The sequence below is a fragment of the Onychomys torridus genome, chromosome 3 (genome assembly GCF_903995425.1).
Source record: "Onychomys torridus chromosome 3, mOncTor1.1, whole genome shotgun sequence".
Classification (NCBI taxonomy): Eukaryota; Metazoa; Chordata; class Mammalia; order Rodentia; family Cricetidae; genus Onychomys; species Onychomys torridus.
In genome coordinates, this window is record NC_050445.1 from 56,803,360 (window position 1) to 56,819,958 (window position 16,599).

General features: G+C 38.7%; 1 protein-coding gene across 1 annotated transcript; it reads left to right on the top strand.

The window, feature by feature from the left end:
• Nucleotides 1–15,338: 15,338 nt before the first annotated feature.
• On the top strand, nucleotides 15,339–15,785 carry LOC118580666 (40S ribosomal protein S17-like). Its single transcript, XM_036182572.1, has one exon. It carries the CDS (start codon nucleotides 15,340–15,342, stop codon nucleotides 15,745–15,747), a length of 408 nt encoding a protein of 135 aa, XP_036038465.1. The 5' UTR covers nucleotide 15,339; the 3' UTR covers nucleotides 15,748–15,785.
• Nucleotides 15,786–16,599: the final 814 nt, after the last annotated feature.

The window sequence follows — 16,599 nt, forward strand, 5'->3', positions numbered from 1 at the left end:
TGTGTGTGTGTGTGTGAGAGAGAGAGAGAGAGAGAGAGAGAGAGAGAGAGAGAGAGAGAAAGAAAGAAAGAAAGAAAGAAAGAAAGAAAGAAAGAAAGAAAGAAAGAAAGAAAGAAAGAAAGAAGGAGGGAAGGAGAGAGAGAGGGAGGGAGGGAGGGAGGGAGAGAGACTGAATATACCATACATATCATTTAAATATATTTTATGGAGACAAACATTCTTGAAATCTCTATGGCTTAAAACAGCAGTGATTTATTTATGGCTCATATCTTTTGGCCAGTGGAGATCAGCTAGGGCTGACAGTTCACCATGGTCAACCCTTGGTTCCATCATCCTTAAGATCCAAGGGAGATATAACAATTTGTACACTAGTCTGTGAAGACCAGAAGCATATACATTACTTGAACAATAAACCAGTAAACCAAATGCATGATAGAACCTAGAAAGTCTTCTAAATATAGTTAAGAGAATAGCAAAGAATATTTAATGTACTAGAATACACAATAATTAACCTATCTATTTGACTAGTATGGAACCTAAGAACCAGTAAGTAACTTGCTCATGGCCACAAGTTGTTAGGTAGAAGACATGACATTTGAACTCAGATGTTCTGAGTCTGAGTCTTTGCACTTAATCTATGCCTAAACTTTGTGCTACAAATGAGTTTTTCAGTTACCTACTAAAACTGTGGATAAATATGTACAAAAATCAACAGTTAATGTGCCACGCTGTTTAATTTGAATTTCCAGCTTCTTTAGCAATGTGCAGAGTAGAAAACTTCTCTAGTTATCTAGACTTCTCCAATTCATCTGTCCTTTGAAACTTCTCATTGAGCCAACATCCTACAACATTACGCTGCTTGGGAAATGCTTGGGATCAGATGAATACATCTGAGTTTTCCATTGCATGTGACTTATCACTTTTCCTCATAGCATATAAATTAGAAAACCATTTTATTTAAAAAGTAATGTTATTGCATACTTCAAAAACTTATACTCTCAGTCTTCAATATTGAAATATTGTCTTTACCACCTGTTAATCTTTGTCAATGAACTCTAAAACTTCAGCCATAAAGTGTGTCTGAGAAATAGCTTGGAAATATATGCTGGATACATATTTTCCTGAGTGCTTGTGGTCTGTTTAAACATTTGATACTGTATCTTGTAACTTTTAGGTATACCCTCTAGCTTCCTAAGCAAAAGGCCGAATTTTAGTGACTTCCTCGCTGGCCAGAGTTCAGGCTAAGCAATTAGAGAATAAAGTCAAAGAAAACTGATATGAAAAAAGAAATTCATCATTTCAAGCAGACACGTTAAACTGGAACTGTTTTCCCTTTGACATATTGATCGCTGGCTGTGACGAAATATGCAAACAACAACAACAATGGGCACAAGTAGTAAAAATACAGAAGAACACAAATGTTCTTTCCAGGGGAAATCCTTACCATGACTTCTATTCTGGTTATGATGTGAAGTACCTGGCTTGCTCTATGAAGTCTACTTGTAAGGTAGACTAACAGAAAATTCTCAGAAAGTTTTAGATAAGTCATTTACCTTGGGCCATGTCCCCTAAGCTTGTTTTTTATCAAAATGCTTCTAGATGTATAATGTCTTTAATTGAGTAGACTAGAAAAAAAAGTGAGTTCAGGATAAAAAACGTCAGTGTCGCCAGGCGGTGGTGGCACACGCCTTTAATCCCAGCACTCGGGAGGCAGAAGCAGGTGGATCTCTGTGAGTTTGAGGCCAGCCTGGTCTACAGAGTGAGTCCCAGGAAAGGCACAAAGCTACACAGGGAAACCCTGTCTTGAAAAACTTAAAAATAAAAATAAAAAATTAAAAAAACGTCAGTGTCATTGTCCAGATTGCTCAGACATTTTTCAAAGCTTGCTGTTGTATAAACAGAGAGATCTAAGGTATCATGTTTTGTCTTAGGGTTTTTATTGCTGTGAAGATACACCATGACCATAGCAACTCTTACAAGAAGAACATTTAATTGATGGGGCTCACTTACAGTTTCAGAGGTTCAGTCCATTATCATCATGATGGGGAACATGGCAGCATACAGGAAGACATGGTGCTGGAGCTGAGAGTGCTCCATCTTGCAGACAACAGGAAGTTGACAGTCACACTGAGCAAAGGGAAACTTGAGCAAAAGAGATCTCAAAGCCCCCACAGTGACACACTTCCTCCAACAAAGCCACACCTCCTAATAGTGCCACTCCCTTTGGGGGCCATTTTCTTTCAAACCACCACATGTTTGTTATATTTTTCATTTCTAACATCATGAAATGCTTTCAATATCCATTTTTCTATTTGAAAAAACTTAGCAGAATAATACTCAGGCAAATTCATTTTTGATCTATACTGAGAACTTAAATTTTTCCCAAAGATTTCATACTTGATTACTTATATGTCAAACATATATGCCATCTAATACACATTTCATGTCAAAATGTACAGTGTAAACAAACTTCATTTCTCTTGCCTGGAGAACTAATCATTTAGTTCTTTGAGTTTCTTACTTGGTAGACTATTTCCATGAATAGAGGCTTACCTCAATCTATGTATCATACCAAGAATGACTAAGGGTCTATATTTCAGCTCAATAAAGTTTATCGGTGTGTTTAAATGTTATGTTTTCATTCATTATCCCTTTTTCACCTTTGATTTTTCTTCTTTTTTTTAATTCAACTTCTATGGCCAATACTAATTCAGATGCATTGGCATAAATTGTATGAATGTTAATTGTTCTGTGGCTTTGAATACACAGAGATCCAGATTGATCTATACCTTCCAAGTGCTAGGATTAAAGGTGTGTGCCAACACTGCCTGGCCTGTATGTTTAACCTAGTGGCTGGCTTCTGTCCTCTGATCTTCAGGAAATTTTTATTTGTTAGAGTACAAACAAAATATCACCACACAACTCAATAACTGAACACACTTTACACGTGTTCCTTTTATTTGGCCACTTTACCATACCATGTAGTTAGAGTTTTCCTGCCTGGCACACAGTCAGGACAAATCTCTCTCACCCGCCAGTCCCACAGTCGCTCAGACACAACCAAGAAAGCACACAGAAACTTATATTGCTTACAAACTGTATGGCTGTGGCAGGCTTCTTGTTATCTACTTCTTCTATCTTAAATTAACCCATTTCTGTTAGTCTATACTTTGCCACATGGCTCGTGGCTTACCGGTGTCTTTACATGTTGCTTCTCATGGCGGCGGCTGGCGGTGTCTCTCCCCAGCCTTCTACTTCCCAGAATTCTCTTCTCTCATGTCCCGCCTTATACTTCCTGCCTGGCCACTGGCCAATCAGAACTTTATTTACACAGAGTGATATCCACAGCACTTCCCCTTTTCTTTTTTTTTTTAAGGAAGGTTTTAACTTTTACATAGTACAATTACATATAACAAAACAATTATCAAGCAAGAATTACAGTTACAATATTAAAGAAGATATCCTATCTATCTTATATTTGTGAGTCTAAAGTTTTATATCTAACTTATCTTGTATCATAACTGAGGAAATTATAACTATCTAGTCTTCAACCACATCAAAGACCTCAGAAGGATATAATATTACCTGAGAAACGGGAGAAGGATATAAGCATTTTTCAGGAGTCTTGCAAGAGTAGACAGAGACAGCTGGCAGCCTGGACAGTCACCTAATGTTCCTTTGTAAAGTTGGGGCATTTGTCTTCAGCCCACAGGGCTAGAGTCTCTCGGTGGCTTCTCTCAGTGTCCTGTAGAATGTCTGGCAGTTTCCTCTGTGAAGCAGGAACCTGAAGGACCATTTTGTCAAGCAAAGTTTAGTGGTCACCTTTCTATGGGTCTTGCATGTCCAGTCGATCAAGCAGTCCAGGCAAGAACAGTTTCTTGTCCAAATGGCTATTTTTGCCAAAGTGAAGATAAACTCCATATGAAGTGTCTTCAGTGCCCATCCTCCTCTCTGAAGTAAATCGGTGCTGCCAGGAGCAGACATGTCTCACTGTCCAGAAAGTCTAAATTTTAAAAGTATTTTAAATGCCATATTCTGTAGGTCTTTGATGTATTTGAAGATTACCTATCTATCTAAAATATGTCTATGTATATCTAGAAGACTTAACTAACATGGCTACGAGTATGATTATCATAGATGACTAATTATTAATCTATTTTTAATTATCCATTTCAATTTAAAATGAGCTATACAAACATGATACCTTAAACACGATTAGAAATATACACACAGTATAACAAAATTAACTTTAAGTTTGTATCAATAGACTAAAGTCTATACCAATGTAAAACATTTTAAACAAGTTGTTGCTCTTTAGAAGTAAGTTCCTTAATCTACCCTTTCATCCTATTATATCTGTATCATATCCCCTTTTTTTCTTTAGAAAGAGATCTCATTTATAATCAAACTGCTTTAAAGAAAATATTGGTTTTTCTCTGTCCCACACCAGAGGGCTCTTCTGATTTGGGACACAAGAATCTCTTAACCTTTTATTTTAGCAATATGTCTGGGTTTAGAGAAGGAGTGAGCCAATTCCATCTCCAAAGCCAGCTTGATAATTTTGGGAATGTGGGCGTAGTTTCTCTTACTACTTCCTGCTGGAGGGGGGCGCTGTATCTTATGGGGACATAAAGAAAATTTTAGGATTATGGAGTAGTCCATTAGGGTAAACCTCTGAGCCAGTTGCCTTGAAACTGTTCTGGACGTTGGATCATCTGGGCCATGGTGTCATTGGAGACCTTTCAGGTGGTCTTGGCTGATCAAACCTGATGTATCTTAATCTGGAACAAATCCACAGCCTCTGGTTTTCTGTGGAAACAAAAGCAGAGACTCTTTTCCAAAGCAACATATCCTTATATCCAAATTTTGAAGTCAAGGTGTCTTTAAAATTTACATATTTGTTTAACTCAACAGCTTCTATGATCAAATCTTTTTTTGTAGTTAAAAATCCCAAAGACAATATAAACCAGATTCTCTGTGTAATATCCATCTTTGTAAGACTGAAGCGCTGCTGTGGCTGCTGGCTCCGCCCACCTCAGATTCCCAACATGGCGGTGATACAGGTTACTGCCAGCTCTGGGTCTGGAGCCATGTGTACCATCAACTATCAGAAGCAGTTCTATCAAAGCAGTGCATAGCCCAGAAACCTTTTTTTCTTTTTTTATACTAGCAAAGGCTAAATCCACCACGCAGCAGAGTAAAGTGCCGCTTGTAGACTCCTCATTCCCGCCACACTGCAGGTCAGACGGACACGCCAGGAACCCGCCATAGTAGCTGAAACTGGCAGGCTGCCACTAACTTGAGAGAGACAATTAGGAAGCTGTTTTTAGCTCAGTCTTAGAATCTTTTTTCTCAGGTTTTAGGTGGAAACTCTTGCCAACACATTGGGCGCCATTTGTAGTTAGAGTTTTCCTGCCTGGCACACAGTCAGGACAAATCTCTCTCACCCGCCAGTCCCACAGTCACTCAGACACAACCAAGAAAGCACACAGAAACTTATATTGCTTACAAACTGTATGGCTGTGGCAGGCTTCTTGTTATCTACTTCTTCTATCTTAAATTAACCCATTTCTGTTAGTCTATACTTTGCCACATGGCTCGTGGCTTACCGGTGTCTTTACATGTTGCTTCTCATGGCGGCGGCTGGCGGTGTCTCTCCCCAGCCTTCTACTTCCCAGAATTCTCTTCTCTCATGTCCCGCCTTATACTTCCTGCCTGGCCACTGGCCAATCAGAACTTTATTTACACAGAGTGATATCCACAGCACTTCCCCTTTTCTTTTTTTTTTTAAGGAAGGTTTTAACTTTTACATAGTACAATTACATATAACAAAACAATTATCAAGCAAGAATTACAGTTACAATATTAAAGAAGATATCCTATCTATCTTATATTTGTGAGTCTAAAGTTTTATATCTAACTTATCTTGTATCATAACTGAGGAAATTATAACTATCTAGTCTTCAACCACATCAAAGACCTCAGAAGGATATAATATTACCTGAGAAACGGGAGAAGGATATAAGCATTTTTCAGGAGTCTTGCAAGAGTAGACAGAGACAGCTGGCAGCCTGGACAGTCACCTAATGTTCCTTTGTAAAGTTGGGGCATTTGTCTTCAGCCCACAGGGCTAGAGTCTCTCGGTGGCTTCTCTCAGTGTCCTGTAGAATGTCTGGCAGTTTCCTCTGTGAAGCAGGAACCTGAAGGACCATTTTGTCAAGCAAAGTTTAGTGGTCACCTTTCTATGGGTCTTGCATGTCCAGTCGATCAAGCAGTCCAGGCAAGAACAGTTTCTTGTCCAAATGGCTATTTTTGCCAAAGTGAAGATAAACTCCATATGAAGTGTCTTCAGTGCCCATCCTCCTCTCTGAAGTAAATCGGTGCTGCCAGGAGCAGACATGTCTCACTGTCCAGAAAGTCTAAATTTTAAAAGTATTTTAAATGCCATATTCTGTAGGTCTTTGATGTATTTGAAGATTACCTATCTATCTAAAATATGTCTATGTATATCTAGAAGACTTAACTAACATGGCTACGAGTATGATTATCATAGATGACTAATTATTAATCTATTTTTAATTATCCATTTCAATTTAAAATGAGCTATACAAACATGATACCTTAAACACGATTAGAAATATACACACAGTATAACAAAATTAACTTTAAGTTTGTATCAATAGACTAAAGTCTATACCAATGTAAAACATTTTAAACAAGTTGTTGCTCTTTAGAAGTAAGTTCCTTAATCTACCCTTTCATCCTATTATATCTGTATCATATCCCCTTTTTTTCTTTAGAAAGAGATCTCATTTATAATCAAACTGCTTTAAAGAAAATATTGGTTTTTCTCTGTCCCACACCAGAGGGCTCTTCTGATTTGGGACACAAGAATCTCTTAACCTTTTATTTTAGCAATATGTCTGGGTTTAGAGAAGGAGTGAGCCAATTCCATCTCCAAAGCCAGCTTGATAATTTTGGGAATGTGGGCGTAGTTTCTCTTACTACTTCCTGCTGGAGGGGGGCGCTGTATCTTATGGGGACATAAAGAAAATTTTAGGATTATGGAGTAGTCCATTAGGGTAAACCTCTGAGCCAGTTGCCTTGAAACTGTTCTGGACGTTGGATCATCTGGGCCATGGTGTCATTGGAGACCTTTCAGGTGGTCTTGGCTGATCAAACCTGATGTATCTTAATCTGGAACAAATCCACAGCCTCTGGTTTTCTGTGGAAACAAAAGCAGAGACTCTTTTCCAAAGCAACATATCCTTATATCCAAATTTTGAAGTCAAGGTGTCTTTAAAATTTACATATTTGTTTAACTCAACAGCTTCTATGATCAAATCTTTTTTTGTAGTTAAAAATCCCAAAGACAATATAAACCAGATTCTCTGTGTAATATCCATCTTTGTAAGACTGAAGCGCTGCTGTGGCTGCTGGCTCCGCCCACCTCAGATTCCCAACATGGCGGTGATACAGGTTACTGCCAGCTCTGGGTCTGGAGCCATGTGTACCATCAACTATCAGAAGCAGTTCTATCAAAGCAGTGCATAGCCCAGAAACCTTTTTTTCTTTTTTTATACTAGCAAAGGCTAAATCCACCACGCAGCAGAGTAAAGTGCCGCTTGTAGACTCCTCATTCCCGCCACACTGCAGGTCAGACGGACACGCCAGGAACCCGCCATAGTAGCTGAAACTGGCAGGCTGCCACTAACTTGAGAGAGACAATTAGGAAGCTGTTTTTAGCTCAGTCTTAGAATCTTTTTTCTCAGGTTTTAGGTGGAAACTCTTGCCAACACATTGGGCGCCATTTGTAGTTAGAGTTTTCCTGCCTGGCACACAGTCAGGACAAATCTCTCTCACCCGCCAGTCCCACAGTCACTCAGACACAACCAAGAAAGCACACAGAAACTTATATTGCTTACAAACTGTATGGCTGTGGCAGGCTTCTTGTTATCTACTTCTTCTATCTTAAATTAACCCATTTCTGTTAGTCTATACTTTGCCACATGGCTCGTGGCTTACCGGTGTCTTTACATGTTGCTTCTCATGGCGGCGGCTGGCGGTGTCTCTCCCCAGCCTTCTACTTCCCAGAATTCTCTTCTCTCATGTCCCGCCTTATACTTCCTGCCTGGCCACTGGCCAATCAGAACTTTATTTACACAGAGTGATATCCACAGCAATACCATGCTTTCACATCTCCATCTGCTGTCTCTATATCCTTTCATAAGAAAATAAAATATCCCAGAGAAAGATTTGTAATTCTTCTAAATAACTGAATCAACCTAACAAATGTTTTCTATTTATATGGTGAAGTTTTTCAAATAGTGTCTTGGTTACTTTTCTATTACTTCAAAGGTATACCATGACCAAGGCAACTTATAAAATAAAACATTTAGCATGGCAGCAGACAGAACCAGTACTGAGAACTTACATCCTGATCCACAGGCAGAAAGTAGAGAGTAAGAGCTAACTGGGCAGCGACACACCTCCTTCAAAGTCACACCTCCAAATCCTTCCCAAACAGTTCCACCAAACATTCAAATATATGAGCTTATGGAGAGACCATTGACATTCATGTTACCACAAAGATATGGTGAAATTGAAAGGGAAATCAGCTGGAGAGATGGCTCAGCAGTTAAAAGCACTGGCTGCTCTTCCAGAAGACCCGGGTTCAATTCCCAGCACCCACATGGGAGCTCACAACTGTCTGTAAGTCCAAGATCCGACACCCTCACACAGATATACATGCAGGCAAAACACCAATGCACATGAAATAAAATATAAATTTTAAAACAACTTTTAAAAAAAAAGAAAGGGAAATCAAAGGTAGTTAGGTCATAGTTGGATACATTAATTCTGTGATCTCTATTCTAATCCAGCCAAAGAAATAAAAGCATCTAACAATTCCTTCTCCAAAAGGGTTATAGACACTCCTCATGAAAAGATATTTAATATGAAATTTGGAAAAGCAAATTTTTCATTATACTGCTTTTTCTATTCATAATTTACCTTATTTTAAAAAAATTGAATGTAATTAACTACAAGGTATCCTTTATCATGAAATTGGGACTTGCTAGCAAATATAAACCCTAGAACCAGGAAAAGATTACCCCTTTCAGTGTTACTGACCATTGGGGTCACATAGACCCCCAAAATATTACAGCCTTTTTCCATCTCTCTTGGTCACCTTCCAGAACTTGACAGTAAGACCCTATTGCTGAAAACACCACATATCTTAATTGTAAAACATGGAGAAATCAAGTTGGTACTGACATACATGGTAGCTTCATCCCTAATGGCTAGGAAAAAATTAATATGATCAAGATTCACAAAGAAATAAAAAAATATTAATTTTTAAAGTGTTAAGGGAGACAGTAAGTCTCACAGTGTTTTTACCAAATCAAATTCTCAGTAGTGGAGGCTCTCATCATAGACTGTAGGTAAATAACTGTAAAACAATACAGGAACAAGTCACCACCTGTCACTCCTTCTCTGGTCTTGTGGACTTTACTGAGTCAGTTATAAATTAAAAATGCCTGTCCAAATGAGTACTTGCTCAAACAAAATGTTTAGATTTGAATGTTCTGCTCCTCGACCCTAAATATTGAGAGTTTTATTCAGCTTCCTAGCCTGCTAAAGAATTATTCATTACCGCTACATGTGATAGTTGGTTAAATCAGAGTGGTCCCACAGTTCTTTACTAGATTGAGTTCATTCTCTTGATCTTTAAAATTTGGAGGTCACTGAACAAATGCACAAGTGAAATGTGTTGCACACAAGCACGCATGCACACGCACGTGCACATATATGCACACATGTGCCAAAGAGATAATATGTCTTCTTTTGATGCAAGCCTGGTGAATAACTACATACTTTTCACACTGAAGTAGAAATTTTAATATTCTCCAGGTCCTAGAAGAGCTAAGAGTCCTATATATCATAGAGAAACATATCTGCATTGTCGGGCACACATTCTTTCCAACTCTTCCAAGGTTTTTTCTGCTTGTTTTACCAGGATACAATAAATATAAACCAATGTGATATCAATGAGGCACTGAAACAGCCAAATCTTCTTGAGAAAAATTTGTGACAGAAAGTTAGACAATTGCTCAGCTCCTAAGGCAAACAGTGAGGAATACACTATGTTCCTTTCCAGGTAAGAACAAGTTGTCTCTCTCTCTCTCTCTCTCTCTCTCTCTCTCTCTCTCTCTCTCTCTCTCTCTCTCTCTCTCTGTGTGTGTGTGTGTGTGTGTGTGTGTGTGTGTGTGTGTACGTACAACTTATTGAGCAAAGGAAGAAAATAGTCACCAAGTTAGTAACTATATATAACACATCCAACTGGATGCAATGGTTTTCTCTTCTGAGAAGACCTCATGAAGACAGGCAACTATCATAAAGTTGAATATGCAATTAAGTCCCTGATAATCCACCATCATTCTCCGGTTACATCCTCATCTGCACTAATCTGACTGGGCATGGGGAGAACTGTCAGAGACCATCTTTCAAACCTTCAAACTTTGGCAGCTACAATGCCTTCACAGGTAGAGTTGTGTTTCCTTTACTTTGTGGAAGAGAAAACAAATTACAGAAGTTCCCTGTAGGTTTTGGGTTTTTTGTTTTTTTTTTGGGGGGGGGGGCAACACCCAATTCCCAAATAAATACACAGAAACTTATTCTTACTTATGAATGCCCAGCCTTAGCTTGGCTTGTTCCTAGCAAGCTTTTCTAACTTAACATAACCAATTCTCTTCTACATTTTGCTTCTAGGCTTTTTATCTTTCTTTATTCTATATATCTTTCTTTCCTTCTTGCTCTGTGGCTGGCTTGTGGCTGGGTGGCTGGCCCCTGGTGTCCTCCTCTCCTCTGTTCCTCCCTCTTCTTGTTCTTTTTTTTTTTTTTTTTTTCAAGACTGGTTTCTCAGTGTAGTTTTAGTGCCTGTCCTGGATCTTGCTCTGTAGACCAGGCTGGTCTTGAACTCACAGAGATGCATCTGGGTCTGCCTCTCAAGTGCTGGGATTAAAGGTGTGTGCCACCACTGAACAGCTTTCATTCTCCTTTTCTTCCCCTAGATTTCTTTCTGCCTGGCAGCCCCATCTATCCCTCTCTCCTGCCCAGCTATTGGCTGTTCAGCTCTTTGTTAGACCAATCAGGTGTTTTAGATAGGCGAAATAACACAGCTTTACAGAGTTAAACAAATGCAACATAAAAGAATGCAACACATCTTTGCATCATTAAACAAATATTCCACAGCATAAACAAATGTAACATATCTTAAATCAGTATTCTACAACAGTTTCCCACTTTACATTTCTACCATTGTGGGCTCTGTACCTATGTTTTTCCACATAGAGCAAAGCTCTGATGAATGGAAATCTTTTTATATTCTTTTCCTTCCTTTTGGTTCTTCTAAGTTTTATAGTGTCTGATTCCTCACATCCTCTTATAAGCAAACCCCACAATGCCCCTCTTATTTGCTCTCCGAAATATAGCCATGACTAAATGGAAGTCATAGCTTCAAACAGAACAAAATAGGTTTTTATTGTGCTTTTCACCTGCCAAATCACATGAGAATTTGCACCATTACTTAACTTCTCCAGGACTCAGTTTATTTACTGGTAACTGCTAATGACTATTGCTACAGTGTAGGCATCAAGAGTAACCTCAGAGTCAAAAACACATACTCTTCTCTTTCCCAACATGCTCCAACTCTATAACCCTTGTATTCTTCCTACTGACTTCTCAGGAAAACATTTTGTATCCCTTTTCTCCATTTCACCCAAGTTACCCTCTGATGCACACTCTCTTAACAACCTCCTTTTCCCTATTATTGTTTGTCTCGGTTGTTGTTTTATATTCTTTTACATTTATATCATTAATGTCAGTCCTCACATTTGTTCATCCATGTGAGGAGATGAAGCCTATTTTTGCTTAACCTTGCATTCCCAGTATAAAAACTTGAAGTCAATTGAATGGATGAATGAATATTACAAAGTAACAAATAGCTTAGATTTATAATATAATAACTTCAGGTGCTTTTTGCTCACCATCTTTAATGCCCAAATATTCCTCACATATCTTCCTGATAAATTAATAAAATAAAATCTAGCTAGACTAAATGCTGAAGGCTTTCTGTGTTCCTCATTGGTCCCTATGTCATTTTACCCAAAATATCTTGATCATATACTCAAAATTTCATGTCCATGGTGTAATTTGTCATGTCCAATGCAACATAGTTGATCCAGGAACACAAAAAAGCCAATTTAAGTATTCCGTCCATACACAGAGATCTGAATTATTTAGTTCAGGATTGATAGCCTGAATATATGTGTATATATGTGATATCCCCAGAAACAATGCTGCTATTGTCAAAACCATGCTCTTATCACTTCAAAATTTTTATACTCTGGAAACCCTGAATTAGGGGCAAGGAGCAAGTGGTATAGTTTCAATGCTTAGTAGCAAACCATAAAGAATTTCAGTCTTGGAAGAAACAAATCCTCAATGTTAGAGGCTAGCCTCTAGTATTCTAAAGTATGTGAGTCTTCCCTGAGATCAGAAATGATAAACTGCTACTGTGATATACAAGGAAGCATCATCACTGAAAACTTTAATACATACTACACAATTACAGTCTAAAAACCTTGATTTTGGTGTTTGAAGGGAACATTAGAATACTCATAAGAACTGCTTTATGTTGATGAGCAATCACCACATAGCCTTACTATACTGCAATCTATGATCCCTCGAGTCAGAGCCCCTTCATTGTCAGCTTTTGTGGGATTAGAACATGCTTTTGGCACGTTCTAGCTCTGTCTTTTTAGATTACTGCTCTAAAACCATGGCCATTTGATCACAATTTGAAAACAAAGATGGAAAACATAACTAAAGCAGATTTACTTGGGGTGACTGGTTTTCCTGTTACCCCATTCTCTGCTGGAAAAACTGATAAGCAATGTGTACTTTCTAGGAGGCAATTTGGCATCTCTGATCATGTAAACCTGTAGGTTAGCATTAGATACAAAATAATTTGTACTCTTCTAGTCACTTTATAATGACTCTAGCAGTGAGCAAAGAAGCCAAAACTTCTCAGTGTAATTCATACCTAACATCCTAAAACACCAAGAATAGAAATGGACCCTTTGGGCCCATGAGCTCAACGGTATGACTTACTTTAATTATTCATGGAAAGCAGCAGACTTCTTTTCTTTAACAGTAATTTCCAGAGTCTAGAGAGATGGCTCCATGGTTAATAGAGCTTGCTGCTGTTGAAGAGAATGTGGGTTCAGTTCCTAGTACCCACATGGTGGCTAAAAACTATCTAGTTACAAGAAGTCTGATACCCTCTTCGGGCTTCCATGAGTTTTGTACATAAATGGTGCACAAAACCTCACACAAGCACATTTACATATACAACACATTCAAACTGTAATATGTGTGCATGTGTGTGTCTTGACTTTTTAAAAGTTAACATTTTGGACAGATACAATTAAACTCAACAAAATAAAATAAAAATAAACAAGTCAAAGACAACTCTGACTTGATTTCTATAGCACTCAAGTGTCTTCTTTAATAAAACAATAAAACACAATTACTGCTTTGATTTATGTCATTATTGGACTAAGCTCCGCTGATAATAGCTCAGTCATCATCTCTTTATAGGTTTGCATAATTGAATATAGTAATATATATGTATATACATATGTATATAGTAGAAACGGATATTCTAAACAATTACTTTTTATTAGTAGCAGTCACCTTTGATAACAAGAAACTCTGCACGTTTAGTGTTGTGTATGACAGTCACTTGCCTGATGATATGAGGAAAGGGGCCTGAAAGCACTTACCAGCCTCATATTTCTAAGTACCTTTATTGTGTGCTCTTTGTAGACTTCATTTTCAATTCTACCTATCCGTTGTGTATTTGTTGTATGTGATAAGGTCTGAGTATGTAACCTTGGCAGGCCTAGTACTTGCTATGTGGACCAGCTGGCCTTGAACTTGAGGACCCTCCTGCGTCTTGTCACCCCACGCCCATGTTCTGGCTGGGAGTACAGGACTAAACTACCATTCTACCCTTAGATTCTTTCTCTGTTCACCTTAGTTACTCAAAAAGACTTCAGATGTTGGCATAAACTGACCTGTTGAGCACTGAAAAACTTTCTTTTTGTTCCCAGTTTCAGTTTATCTCTGTTTGGGTGATTTGGGGAAGAGGGAGCTGTTATGATGTTCAAATGCCAATGGCACTTTCATCAGATGGTCCATTAGTCAGTTTCCACAATGTGGAACTCTGGACATGCTCCACACAGCTGTCATTTAGCATTCTCACCCATGAAAAGGAAAGTTAAAGGAGGATGGAAACTTGCTATTTTTCTGTTTCAAAAATAAAACAAGGCCAGGAAAACTGTTACCGGGTCACTTTGCTCAGAAAAGCATTGGCTGTCATCCAAAAAGTGAATTGAATTGTAAGTGGGAAACATCCTCATTGATTTTAGCAGGACAAGAGAGACTAGCTGGGGACAAAACATGACAGAACTTGAAAATGAGGTAGGAAACTAACACACTGGCATCTATCTGTAAACACAGAAGTAATTTGCCAATGATTCTACTGTGAAATGCCTAGCTAATGACCACTTGTCTTATGGTATCTGATTCTGGAACCTAATCCCTATGAGAGCGGTTTCCTATTTTGGATTATGGAAAGATGCCTAAGAAAATGATATCAGCTGTAGTGGCAATAGCCAAAGGAGTTCACACAGGATGGCTTTGTTTTCAGGAACTCAATTCATGTTTCTTTAGAGCTGAGTGCATATCTTGATCAAATGGCAGGTGAGAATGTCGCTGAACAATAGCATCTGTTTTTGCTAGAACTCTGTGATTTGACAAGGTAACGCCACAAATAACAGTGCTGTTGTAAGCATTTGTCCTGAACAACAATGCTTAATAGACTGCAAAGGACATTGTGTAATTAAATGAGTAGTGGGATTCCTGTGACTAAGGGTTAAGGACAGTCTTAAGCTGTCCTTTCCTCCATTATCTCTCTGATCAGCTGTTCATAGGTGGAAAGCTCTTCAGAGTGAGTTTCCTACTGAGGATAGGACATTTACATTTCCTTGAGTAAGTTCCTATCCTGCCACAGACAGTGTCAAGCGCCCTATTTGGGTAGACATAAATGTCTTTTAAAAGAAAAAAGTGGTCAGGGATTCTAAGGACAATTGGAAGTGTAAAAGCACAATAAACGTAACTTGAAAATAAAAAGGCAATTTATATAACTAAAAAAGGAATTTTTCCCCAAAGCATGAAAAATACTTCTACCCTCTTTTACTGGGACCCATCAACATGGGCCGCGTTCTCACCAAGACCGTGAAGAAGGCAGCCCGGGTCATCATCGAGAAGTACTACATGCGCCTGGATAATGACTTCCACACCAACAAGTGCGTGTGCGAGGAGATCGCCATTATCCCCAGCAAGAAACTCCGCAACAAGATAGCCGGCTACCTCACGCATCTGATGAAGAGGATTCAGAGAGGTCCTGTGAGAGGTATCTCTATCAAGTTGCCGGAAGAAGAGAGAGAGAGGAGAGATAATTATGTTCCTGAGGTCTCAGCCCTGGATCAGGAGATCACTGAGGTAGATCCTGACACCAAGGAAATGCTGAAGCTTCTGGACTTCGGCAGCCTCTCTAACCTGCAAGTCACTCAGCCTACCGTTGGGATGAATTTCAAAACACCACGTGGAGCCGTTTGAATCTGTTCTGTCATATTTTCAATAAACCTGAAAACAACAACAAAAAAAAAAAAGAAAGAAAGAAAGAAAAATACCTCTACCAAACTGACATTTTTTAAATTAGCACTCAAGAATATTAAACAATCTATACCATAATGCTAAGATTTTTTGCAGGAAATTTTATAGTATTGGTGAAATTATTAAGGCCACTCCACGTAGTTAAAAGGGAGGTTTATTTTGTGGGGTAACTTACAAATGAAGGGGTAGGTTGCAGGGTCTGGCAAAGGTATAGGGTAGTCCGGCGGCGTTCTCTGGAGAACTCTGGTCGGTCTACCCCAGTGTCCGGCGTCCTGGAACCAAGAGAGCCACCTCCTCCTGCTCCTGGGTCTTCCGCTCCCTCCTCTGCCCCGCCTTGTGGGCGTGATCATTACTGAAGCCTCAATGGAGGTTGGAACTTCCAGGCCAATGCTGGGATGGCTATCCACTACATTATAGATCTAATGGAAAGTCATAAAAAATGTTATGGACAGGAAAGCATACATAAATATAAGAAATGATCAAATTTTATGAGGATAGGACATATCATTTCATTAAAAAGTAAACATAAATAATAGGGATTCAGCAAATTGGGAATAGTTCTTCAAACTTATTTTTGTGGTGATATTTTATTTGGGATGAAATGTGATATTTTATTTGTATGCTAATATATAAAGTTGCCTGGAGATCAGAGGTCAAATAGCCAGTAAGCAGAAATCCAGTGGTTAGCACATGCCCTTTATCCGATCACATGGAAGGCAGAGTCACTGTGTGGTCAAGGAAACAGCCAAGGGTGGTAACACAAACCTTTAATTCCCAGTATCAACCATAGAGACC